Raw genomic sequence first — 13,507 nt, forward strand, 5'->3', positions numbered from 1 at the left:
GGGCTAAACGGGCGCGGTACGGGCTAGAGAAGAGATGGAGTGATGTGGTACAGGAGGACGTGGAGCTGAGTGGACTTGCCGATGACTGGTACCAGCGGTGTCAAGATCGGCCTCTGTGGAGGAGGCTCGTGAAGGACGCTATTGGGCAGTTGGCGGCAGTCGCCCTCCAACAACAACGGAGGGCGGAGGAGCGACGCTCACAACAACGACCGCAGCGCCGGGTGGCTAAAGGACAGCAGCTTGGCACAGTAGGGGGCACAGGTGGTGCATCAGCCAGTCATCTCAGTCAGTCGACCCGTGGCACCTGGGTCTGCCCTGTGACCTCCTGCCAGCGGGCATTCGACACTCCACGTGGCCTCAAGGTGCACATGTCCTGGCACAAGCGTCGTGGTGACGTCACCGCCACTTTGTGGCGAATGGCGGTTGTTGTTGTCTTTGTCTTTGTGTGTGGGGAGCGGTGCTGTAGCGGTTAGCGCGCTGCGCTGTGAACCTGGCGACCCGGGTTCGATTCCCACTCATGGCCAACACCAGTGACGATTATCTGAACCGGTCCCGGGCCTCTCCTAAGTCGACTCAGCCTCAAATGAGTACCTGGTGCGGTGTGTAGTAAACATTGCCACTCGGGAGACAAAGGTGGTCGGGCGTGGTGCTGGCCACTCACCCCCTCGTGTTCTGTGCTGGCTATTGCTGCTCGCTAACAGCACTTGCCCCTACAGTCTGTTAAGGCTATATGGGGGATCTTTGTTTTTTTGTGTGTGGTGAGGGCATTGGGGAAGTTACGCGCTCTGGGCTGCGAAAATGACGCTGCCGCGTGACACGGATCAAACGGAAGCAAGGATGAGCACCATCCAATCTTAGAGAGAGGGTCTTGACCTCGAGCCATTAAGGTACGCAGAGGGTCTTGACCTTGAGTCATATCTCACGGAGGTGGTCCATTGGCTCTTAACATCTGGAAGTTCACTGGCCAATGATTCAAGTGAGCAAGCCTGGCCCATATCTTGAAACAGAGGGTTCTGGCTTGGAACATCTGGCTTTTCACCGGTATTGATTCAAGCAAGCAAGCAAGCCTAATCCTGGCCCATATGTTAAAGAAACGGTCTTGCCATTAACATTTGGAAGTTTACCGCCATTCAATCAAGCAAGTTTGACCCTGACACATATCTTTAACATCTGGAAGTTTGACCCTGAACCGTATACCTTTAACATCTAGTAAGTTTAACCAGCACTGATTTGAGCAAGCCTGATCCTGACTCATATCTTAATCTAATCTAATTTTATAAAGCGCTATCACTCACCGGCATTGATTCAAGAAAGAAATCGTGTCTGCTGATGAGATTCTGTAAGTCAAAACCGGTCCAGAAACCATGCTGCTGAAATTTACTCCCAGAAAACCCGTGGAACCAAGAGGGAATACTTTTTTGGGAGAGATATGGAGACATTAGATGCGTATCTATTTTGTTAAATAAAATGGGACATACAAAAAAACATTTCGTTATATCAAACGCTGTTTTTGTTGAAAACATTGACGTACACTAAAAATATGGGAACTGAACATCGATGATCTTTCCATGTTTTCGGTGTTTTTTATTATTAACTGCTGGAAAGAGCGACGTAAACATTCTAAAGAAATGTTGCTTATCAGATAAAGTAATGAATTACATTTTCATTAAAAAAAATATCATACTGGCTGTTGCAATACCAACACGACAACCATCCATCATCGTTATAAACTTTGTTCTGTCAACTGCTGGATGAAGGTCACGCTCCTATCGATGTCAACGTCCACGTTAGCTCCTGCAGATGAGCTGATCTCATTGTCACTCCCTGGTGGACGGTGGTTGTCCTCTTGCGCGTGCCTTGTCCATTTTGGCTCTTGTTTCATCCCCAGTCTCGTCCATCTGCCGTCATTTCTACGAGATGATCCCTGCACACTTTCTGAATCAGTCAATAATGTCATTTGGAAATTGTTTCTGATGCATTGTGCGCGTTCCTCTGTTTCTCGTTTTAATTCCGAGAATACGTACAGCAGTGCTTATTTGCACACATTTCAGTTTCTGTTACATTTTATTTAATGTTTCGTTGTTCCTGTTTCCGATCCATCTATAATGTAATGACAAATGATATGAAATGATTGAAAACCGTATTAGATTACCTTGCTATGTTTTTCATGATTAAATTAAGTTTTCCCTAAAGCGGTACGCGCTACAATATATTATGTTTAAAAGATTATGCTAACTGCTGACCCTGATATTTAATGCCAGCCCTGATCATTTTACTTTCAGTTTCGTCGTTTAAGCCATAAGAAATAGTGAATCCACTGTTGGATGAAAGTCTCCCCAAGCTGTTTCCATCTCCCACAATGTAACAACCCAGCATCTGCACATGAACTTATTTAATCACTCCTTCTCCTCGACGGATGTCCTCCGAGATGCATTAGAATTACATTCCTTGGAATGCGTCTCAGAAGGCCATCATTCTTTCTTGCAATGTCTCCTGCCCAAGCTCACTTTTATGAAAAGTTAGCAAATAAGTAGGGCGAGGTGCATGAATGACATTTAATTTAATATTTAAGTTAAATACATTAAATACATAATTCACTCTGTAATATATACTGGATAATACAATATTCGTATTTTACAGCTGATGGATAATACATGTAATATTATACACAGCTTATTGTATTCGTGTGATCTGTAATGCGCACTGTTAAAAGTATGAGTTGATATATAACATGTCCTGCTGTTTGCACGGCCTTACTGTCGTTCCTGCTCAACGGAGCGCTTAACAATGCCATCACCAGTCACGTGAATGCAGAGACTAACATGAAACTGGTTTCCTCTTACAGGACAGTATGAAGAAAAACCTATGACTCGCAAGTTGAGAAGTTGTTTGACTTTGTCAAATACAGCACTCGTGTTTTTATAACTTTTCAGAGCAAAACTTGGAGGAAATAATCAGCTGAAAAAAATCACAATGCCGACCAGAAGCGGCTTTGAGGTATAATGGCATTAAGTGTTGGCCGGCATGATGAGCTCCTCCTAATAATTTTCTATTATGAAAAATAAAATAAAAGTATTTATTACACAACGCATTAGTCGAACAGCCTTCTGGTGATGCTTTACTTCAACATGATTAATTCAGCACAAACAAACTCTGAACTGGTTTCGACATAAGTTTATCATCAGCAGTTAGGATTTCTTGAATCATAGCTAGGCAACTGCTAGTTCTTAAAGAGAGGGTCCTTGCCTATAACATCTGGCACTTCACAATATTTGAATTGAGCAGGTATTCTAAAGAGCCACTGTATATCGTTAACTGGTCAAATGACTGCTTGTACTGAATGCTGCTGAAACTGTACACTCACAGAAGGACGTTGGCCAACAGGTAATCTGTGTTCAGGAATACAGTACTTTTATTCTGTTTATGTGGAGAGACAGAGGAATCGAGGCGGCGGCAATGGTGTGAATCCACTGTTTGCGATTTCCCCACACAATGACCCTCGTGATTATTCTGTGTGGATTCAATCATGTCCATGGTGGCGAGAGTAAAATGCAGTACGGTACATTCCTGTCGTCACCACACATGAAGAATTGTTCAAAATAAAAGTTTTCATGTAGCCATTCACACATTCTTTGTGGCATCACTGGAGGGGGGGGGGTGAATTATTGCAATTCAATTCACAAGCCAGCTCGTTTGCAGCTGCTAGGCGGATTGGACAGGTAAGAGATTGCGACGACTTGGGGAGGAACTAGATCCAGCAGTGCAGTGACTGGTGATGACGACTTGAACTGCACGTACATTTGTAATCACCAGAGGGCAGCACAGTGCTGCGGTACAGCACTGACGAAGCCCAATATGTCTATACGACATCTCGTCCAGTGGTTCTGAATCGGGAATGCGCGGACCCCCTGTGAGGTACGTGGCAATGTCCCCGGAGGTACGCGTGGTGATTTATAAATGGTACATTATATCATGCATGAGAGTCATTGGTGAATAATCAAGTATGAATCTGCGGATGTAAAATAACTGATACATTTGAAATCCATATGGTAACCATATGGTAACCTAGAAAGGTAAAAACAATATATGTAAAATATATTTATCAACTCATAGATCGTAAACAATGTGGTTTCCAAGAGTAACCAGCGAGCGTGAACCAATTACGCCGTGCATGCAGAGCGTCCGCTGAATTAGTTATTCGCTTGCCAGTTAGGAGACCACACAAAATGGACAATTTGTTCAAATATTGATGTTTATTATTCATACATTCATTTCTCAGAACAATGTTGGGTTAGGCAAGGTTTGGTACTCGTTCGTTCTTTTCTCAATCCGCTTGTCCTGGTGAGCAGCAGCGTGTTGAGTCGGACGGTCCAGACCTCCCTTCCCCTGGCCACACGACTACACCACGACTACACCACGACTACACCACACACCACGACTACACCACGACTACACCACACACCACGACTACACCACACACGACGACTACACCACACACCACGACTACACCACACACCACGACTACACCACGACTACACCATACACCACGACTACACCATACACCACGACTACACCACACACCACGACTACACCACGACTACACCACACACCACGACTACACCACTCACCACGACTACACCACACACCACGACTACACCACACACCACGACTACACCACACACCACGACTACACCACGACTACACCACGACTACACCACACACCACGACTACACCACGACTACACCACGACTACACCACGACTACACCACACACCACGACTACACCACGACTACACCACTCACCACGACTACACCACTCACCACGACTACACCACTCACCACGACTACACCACACACCACGACTACACCACACACCACGACTACACCACGACTACACCACACACCACGACTACACCACACACCACGACTACACCACGACTACACCACTCACCACGACTACACCACTCACCACGACTACACCACACACCACGACTACACCACACACCACGACTACACCACGACTACACCACACACCACGACTACACCACACACCACGACTACACCACTCACCACGACTACACCACTCACCACGACTACACCACACACCACGACTACACCACGACTACACCACACACCACGACTACACCACTCACCACGACTACACCACTCACCACGACTACACCACTCACCACGACTACACCACGACTACACCACACACCACGACTACACCACGACTACACCACACACCACGACTACACCACTCACCACGACTACACCACACACCACGACTACACCACGACTACACCACACACCACGACTACACCACACACCACGACTACACCACACACCACGACTACACCACGACTACACCACTCACCACGACTACACCACTCACCACGACTACACCACTCACCACGACTACACCACGACTACACCACACACCACGACTACACCACTCACCACGACTACACCACGACTACACCACACACCACGACTACACCACGACTACACCACACACCACGACTACACCACACACCACGACTACACCACACACCACGACTACACCACACACCACGACTACACCACGACTACACCACACACCACGACTACACCACTCACCACTCACCACGACTACACCACACACCACGACTACACCACGACTACACCACGACTACACCACACACCACGACTACACCACGACTACACCACGACTACACCACACACCACGACTACACCACGACTACACCACTCACCACGACTACACCACACACCACGACTACACCACTCACCACTCACCACGACTACACCACTCACCACGACTACACCACTCACCACACACCACGACTACACCACTCACCACGACTACACCACTCACCACGACTACACCACACACCACGACTACACCACGACTACACCACACACCACGACTACACCACACACCACGACTACACCACACACCACGACTACACCACTCACCACGACTACACCACTCACCACGACTACACCACTCACCACACACCACGACTACACCACTCACCACGACTACACCACACACCACGACTACACCACGACTACACCACACACCACGACTACACCACACACCACGACTACACCACACACCACGACTACACCACACACCACGACTACACCACACACCACGACTACACCACGACTACACCACACACCACGACTACACCACACACCACGACTACACCACACACCACGACTACACCACACACCACGACTACACCACGACTACACCACGACTACACCACTCACCACGACTACACCACACACCACAACTACACCACACACCACACACCACGACTACACCACAACTACACCACACACCACACACCACGACTACACCACACACCACGACTACACCACTCACCACGACTACACCACACACCACGACTAAACCACACACAGACTCCAGCTCTTCCTGGGGAATTCCCAGGCCAGCCGAGCGACATCGTCCCGCCAACGTGTCCTGGGACGGCCCCGGGGTCTCCGCCCCGGTGGGACATGCCCAGTAGAGTTCCAGGGGGAGTAGGGGTGGGGATGGGCATCCTTACCAGGTGCCCGAATCACCTCAACTGGCTCCTCTCGATCCGGAGGAGCAGCAGCGGCTCGGATCACGGAGAGTGGCGAGGCCCGGCAACCCCGCGGGACGAAGATCGTCGACCTCTAGACCGAGAGCTTTGTTCGAGAACTCTCAACCCCGCTTCAATACCACGGAACGTTACGGGGGCCGTCCATAAATGACGTCACGCACCTAGGGGGGGGGGGTGGGGGAGAGAAATGTGACGTCACATCAAAATGCGCAACTTTAAATAAATGTAGACAACACGTTCTACTTAATTAAATAGACTTTTTAATAAATGTTTTCTCCTACAACATCAGAGTGCAGCGCCACATTAAATACGCACTACAATGAAAATAGTTTAAAGCGATTTGAAGCATGTTTTATTTAAAAAAGGGAAATATGATTGGGGGGGGGGGGCAGAGCTTTTTGACGTCATATTTGAGGGGTGTCTTACAGTAGCCAAAAAAGATTGAGAGGCGCTGTGCTGTAGTCAGTACATTGCGTTCTTAACGCATCGTTTTAATCCCTAACGTGTTGCCCACAAAGTCGCTCGGTTTTCAGCTCGTTAGACAACACTTACCTGTTGATGTAGTGTCGTATTTACGCGGTATAAACTCAATTATACGTAATCTCGTATAATTGTAGTAAATGCCTACGCCTATGAGCAAAGGTTTCAAACAACACACAACATTTGTAAATAGCACATTGTTTGTGATATCAGTTTCGTCACTATGAAAATACATTTCCATTCGGAACTCCCAGTTAGCCACATAATTTATGTCGAAGCCACTCTGTGTGCGTCGTATAAATAAACCATAAAAATATATTCAGAAATAGAATCAATAATTAACACGCATTACATTTTATATGTAGGCATTGGTGACCTGGCTCCGGCCATACAACTCTCCACAATTCCGACACCAGATTGAATTAAACACCGGCGGTCGATGGGTGATATTGGTGCAATGGATAACGGATCCCAGTCGAGAGTCTCATAAGTTGATGGCAATTGAGGACGAATACTTAAAGTTAGGGCTACACATCTCTTCACGGGTCAACATTACGATTCAGAGTATGGGTGCTGGGCCAGCAGCGCCGAACCCGGCCATGAATGACCAGATGGTCGTAAGCGTTTAGCAGCTCATTTATCTTGGTAACCTGCAAGACTCGCTCAGCGGCTCTCGAGCAGAAAGCAAGCGTCGGCATCGGAATGGCAGCGAGCTGCATTAAGAATGGCCTTTCATGTGTCTCATGCCAAATGCATCGCTGCCTTCAGATAGAATTGCGGCTGTACGTGTGATCGATATTGTCGGTGCCGATTCATGCATCTGAGACATGGACATTAACTCAGTGCGACTTTGACCACCTACAATCATTCCACATGCGCCGCAAATTCTAGGCGTAAAGTGGTTTTGAAAGAATAAGGAATTCTGAGTTTGCTCGTTGGCACTCAGACTCAGGCGAAAACATTTGTGGAGGGAGCAGGTGGAGCGGTCACAGACTCCAGTATTCAGTTTTCTACTCATCTAAAGAGCTTTGGCACAATACTCGAAGAGAATGTCTTTTGATCACCACTTGCAAAATATAGTCAGGTATTGCAATTTTAATTTTCGGCTCTACGACACATTTGCAACATAGCCAACACGGTGGCGTGTATAGCATAGTATCGACACAGCTCGAATATTGCAACTCACTATTCTACTGGACGTCTGGCAAAAACATTACAAAGCTACAGGGTGTACTAAATTATTTGGCACGTGTCATGAAGGGTACCGCAAGATCCGACCATGTCCTTCCAGTGTTCGCCAAGCTGCATTGGCTTCCAGTTTCTGAACAAATACATTATAAGGCGGCACTCAATACACACAAAGGGCTTGTGACAAATTAAGAAAATACCTTGCTGGTCTCGTAAAGGAGCATAAATCGTAACGCGAACTCTGGTCATCCTCGCAACAGCGGCTTTTGGCTAGCCCTCAAACAAAGACGGTGGTCACTGCATCGTGCACTTTCTGCAGCCGTCCGTAAAGCTCTTCCGTCAATATTAGGAAGCCACTGGAGCTATGCAATTTTAAATCTAGATTGAAAACTCGTTTCTTTAGAACTGCTTTTTTGGTGTCTAGTTTGTTGTCCGTTTTGGTCGCCCACGTAACACCTGGCTGACTGCGCCAGGACAAGCAGGGCAATAGGATCTCTCCTGATCGCCAGGGCATGGACTCGTTCCTCCAATCGGCGATTGTGCAAGGCGGCGACGGCCTCGAAAGACTACGAGGTTTCGTGAGTGAGGTTGCTAAAATCCACGTTCGAAGGTTTACACTCAGCGTTTAGGTCATGTTGGCTTGAAGTCTCTAACATGGATATTATTAGTCACCGAAGTCAAGCGATCACCTTCAACACGCTACTTTGGATGCAGACACTACCCATATAGAATCCACACTCTTATGTCGAAGCCGCTCCAGAGTTTGCTGGCACTTATTCAAGGCTGCAGAAATTAGGTATTTCCAGAAGGCCGTACTGCCGACTGGTTATGTAAGATATGTTTTATATTTTTACGTGGAGAAACATATAAAAAGGAGACATAACCATTTTGCTCCATCGAGAATCCATTCGTCATTTATCTAAAACTGTAAAACTCTGCATTTGTGTGTAGCGACTCAAAACCAAGGTACAGCTTTGCAATGACCGACTCACGCCACTGTTGGCAGAATTACCTCAATGATAGGGAGCTGTAGAGAACCTCTGTAGACGGACTTTGGCCTACTCCTCCACATATCCTGGATAGGTGGGAATACTCACACGCGACGTGCCGATCCACGAACTGTTGTGTACCCATTTATACTACTAGATGGACGAGCCGGAAGGGATTCAATAAACGTACAGACTGATTTAACTGCCGCGCCAGGAGATCGCACAAGCGGCGACCTCTCAATTGTAAGTCCAATGTTGGCCCTTGCCGATTATCGGTGACAGTATCCCGTGCAGTGAGTGACTAACGTCGCATATACGTAGGATTGGCACAGCTTTTGCTTACAATTTTTTACACGAATTTGATCAGTGGCTCAACCAACGTGCTATCTAAGACATGAAATGTCATCGACGTGCAGCACTCCCTATTATATTACCGTATTGACATATCCAATTGTTTCCAGCGCAATGATAATGTATAAAGGACTTGCCAATTATCTCGGCAGAGGGCGCGACTAGCCAGTATTATTTTATCATGAGCAGCTGACATCACTTCTGCGTCCCCATAAACGCAATTACAGATACGGCCGTTAAGATGCCGCATTAGAATGCAAAATAGATTTCTTTATTCCAGTACAATCTATATCGCACGATGTTCTATGTATATATTCGACTAACAATCGACGCGTACAAAATGACTTTTAGATTAAACGTTCCGACTGCACATTTACTCCAGTTTTATAAAGGTTGTTTTCGTAGAATATTGTCTATTTAATAAACTTAAATTGAATAAAAAAAAAGAGCTAACCCATTTATAAATACCCCACTCATCTATAATGGCCCTCTTACTTTGTTCTCAACAGGTGATTGAGTTGGCTTCGTATCTTTCGAGGATGTTAAAATATTTTAAAACGCATGTTGAGCTTGGTGGGACACGTGGAGAGACTTTGAAATACAAGTTTTCTCTATAATGTATCCCTATTATTTTAGATGGATATACATATGTAGAAATGCTTAACCGTATACTATGGCAGATTCAATTGAGTATTTTTAGAGATATAGCGTCGTATTTGATAATCTATATTTATAATCTTAGTTCTCTCGGTAAAGTCACGTTGAAGGGAAACAATAAAATAATAAAATATATATAAAACAATAAAAATTCTCACGACGTTTCGACCATAACATGACGACCGTTTGTGTTATGGTCGAAACGTCGTGATAATTTTTATTGATTTATATATATTTTATTATTTTATTGTTTCCCTTCAACGTGACTTTACCGAAAGAACTAAGAATATGAATTACTGCAGTCACGAAAGCTTTAAATCAAAATCTATATTTAACTAAAATTTTCTTTATTTTTTTCTATATTGGATTATGATTTTCGAGCAATTATTTATTTGTATTGTCTGTTATTGTTTATTATTGATTGATTTTGTACTGTGACTTGTCGATAAGCGGTATTGTTTTTGTTGATGAAGTCCGATTTCAGAGCTTCTTGGCTCACAGGGTACTTCAAAATAAACCAAACTGTATACGAAGATTATATATATAAAAAAAAACATTCCTACCGTGTCCTATCAAGGTAGAACAAACAAATTATGTGGGTGGTAATGCGTAATATTGACATGCAGTAATTGCACACATTATCATAATTTGAATATGATCGTTGAAACACGCGAATTATGTTTGTGAGCTCTAATCGACTTAGTTTTGAAATGTATTGATAGTCATAGAGGCTAAAGTTATGATGCAGTACTTTCTAATTTCAGTGGACTCGGAGGAGGGATTATCGCCGTAAGATACTTTCCATATTTTCCCAAGCACACACACACCTCCACAAAGACAAATATCTCCTGTATAACCTTAACAGACTCTAGGGACAAGTTCTGTCAGCATCCCACTCCACAGCACCACGTCCGGCCACCTTTCTCACACGTGACGATGTTTAAACCCACCGCACCAGATACTGTGCTTATTCGAAGCTGTAGCCAACGTAGGGGAGCACCACGGCCGGTTCGGATAATTCGTCACTGGTATTGGTGGCCGTGAGCGGATTCGCAGCGCAACGCGCTCACCAGTATGCTACCGGCTCCGCACAGGGCCACCACACACACAGACCATCACAGACACCATGGCAGCAGCAGCAGCATCATCATGAGGACAATACAAATCATGGGGGCGAGCCACAATAACCACCGGGCCGCTGTTACGGTAACTATTTCGGGACTGAGACGTGATATCCCATTGAAATGCAGAAATCAAAGCATGAATCAAGCGTCCACCGACAGGCTGCACTCACACAGGTGTGCATTACAAGTCCAGGTACACCACCCCGCTTAGTGCGACGCGCGCTTTTGATAACGACAGAAGCTACGCCGGGCTCTCTATTCCGTGTTCAGCGAATGCAAACCTCACCAGCGGCATTACACAGCAACAACTGCCGTCGACAATGCACGCCGATTGGAGCGACTGCGAGGTAGTGTGTGACCGACGTCAAAGAGGAGAGAGAGAGAGAGGGGCTGGGGGAGCAAAATCACAGGTGGCGATTAATATTCATTGCGCGTAGGCGCCTCGTGAATATTAAGCGCGTTGTGACGAGCGTGGTGGCGAGCGTCTCTGTAAGAGCGCTCGGGCATCCGCAAGTGCACGGCAGTCTCCTTCACTCGCAACCAGCCGTCATTGGGAGTACATCCCCCCCACCACCACCACCGCCGGCTCTCTCTCTCTCTCTCTGCCCTTTATCTCTCTACACCCCCGGCTCTCTCTCTCTCTCTCTGCAACTCCCTCCTCGCTTGCTCTTTGCTCCTCGCTTGGCGGCTTCTGCTGCTGCTGCTGCTCGACTGCTGACATGGCCGGGGCTCGTGCGGGTGTGCACGCCCTACAGCTCAAGCAGATCGGCGTTCCAGACGCCCTCAAGAAAGGAAACAAGTTTATAAAGTGGGACGACGTGAGTAGCATTAGCAACCCACCCTGCCCCCCCCCCCTCTCCACCCTGCCCCCCCCCCCTCTCCACCCTACTTGTGCGTTCTGCTGGCCGTCGCTGTCCGCGACCTGAGAGAGCGAGCGAGCGAGAGATGTTGATGATGATCAATATCCCACGCCGTGGTGGCTGTGTGCGTGGTTGTCTGGTGGGCTGTGTTGCGCGCTTCCGTGCGCTGCTTGTTGAACTAACGCTGCCGCAGCCACACGGCCAGCACGCAGCCAGAGAGGCGTGCGTGTGTGTGTGTTGGTTATTCTTGCGCTCGGGTTGGCTTTGTTAAAACAACAACACAACATTCCAAGACGAACCTTGCCGTCAGCTGAATTTGACACCGGTTTTTTTTTTTGGGGGGGCGCTCTGCTTGTGCCGGTAGTTTGTTAGTTAGTTGTTGTTGTTTTTTTTGCCCGGCGCGACAAGTGTTTGTCAACAAGATACACACGGCAGTCAGTCCGTCCCCCCGCCGAAACGAGGCGATCTTTTACTGCGCGTCTGTGTGTGGCCGACCTTCATAGGTGCTCGCTAACGGCACTTGCCCCAAAAGTGCGTTAAGGCTATACAGGGGATCTTTGTCTTTGTGGTTAGGTCCCCCGTGTAGCCTTTAGTGATCCGGGGGGGGGGGCGCCTTTGTCTATGTAGAAACACAAAGACAAAGGTCCCTTTTACAGACTGTTGGGGACAAGTGCCCTGAGCGATCACCTTTCATGAATGCCGGCACGGCACACAAGGGGTGTGGGTGACCAGCGCCACGCCCGCGCGCCTTTGTCTCCCCAGTGCTGATGTTTACCCACCGGCCTAGGTACTCATTTGAGGCTGAGTTGACCTAGGGGAGGCTCGGTATTAGTTCAGATAATCGTCACTTGGTGTTGGCCGTGAGCGGTCACACAGACACTGAGGCGCGCGTGTGCAAGCGGTAGTTTAGTGCTGAGCGCACTGCGCAACGCACCCGCATCATGACCAATAATATCAGTCGCGATTGTCTGAACCGCTCCTGGGCCTCCCCTAGGTCGACTCGGCGTTAAATGAGTTCCTGATACGTCGGGGGGGGGGGGGGGGGGACAAAGGCGGGTCCTGGCATGGTGTTGGCCATCCCACCTCCTCGTGTTGGCCATCCCACCTCCTCGTGTTGGCCATCCCACCTCCTCGTGTTGGCCATCCCACCTCCTCGTGTTGGCCATCCCACCTCCTCGTGTTGGCCATCCCACCTCCTCGTGTTGGCCATCCCACCTCCTCGTGTTGGCCATCCCACCTCCT

At 47.5% G+C, this 13,507-nt stretch overlaps 1 protein-coding gene and 1 long non-coding RNA gene across 3 annotated transcripts in view; one reads left to right on the forward strand and one right to left on the reverse strand.

Moving 5' to 3' along the window:
* Positions 1 to 1,014: 1,014 nt before the first annotated feature.
* Positions 1,015 to 11,774, reverse strand: LOC116939518 (uncharacterized). Its single transcript, XR_004402414.2, has 3 exons — positions 11,692 to 11,774; positions 6,578 to 6,777; positions 1,015 to 1,935 (listed from the first exon to the last, which is right to left on the reverse strand). It is a non-coding gene; the product is annotated as an uncharacterized LOC116939518 (long non-coding RNA).
* A 128-nt stretch (positions 11,775 to 11,902) lies between these two features.
* The window catches only part of PLCB1 (phospholipase C beta 1), a 196,206-nt gene continuing 194,601 nt past the window's right edge, over positions 11,903 to 13,507 (forward strand). For both annotated transcript variants that reach the window (XM_076065044.1, XM_076065045.1), the window contains exon 1: positions 11,903 to 12,223. In XM_076065044.1, coding sequence (XP_075921159.1) covers positions 12,125 to 12,223 — 99 coding nt within the window. In that variant the 5' untranslated portion in view covers positions 11,903 to 12,124. The remainder of the gene's footprint in view (positions 12,224 to 13,507) is intronic.

This window comes from Petromyzon marinus, chromosome 6 (assembly GCF_048934315.1).
Source record: "Petromyzon marinus isolate PM22_M1 ecotype Great Lakes invasive population chromosome 6, UKy_Petmar_22M1.pri1.0, whole genome shotgun sequence".
Lineage (NCBI taxonomy): Eukaryota > Metazoa > Chordata > Hyperoartia > Petromyzontiformes > Petromyzontidae > Petromyzon > Petromyzon marinus.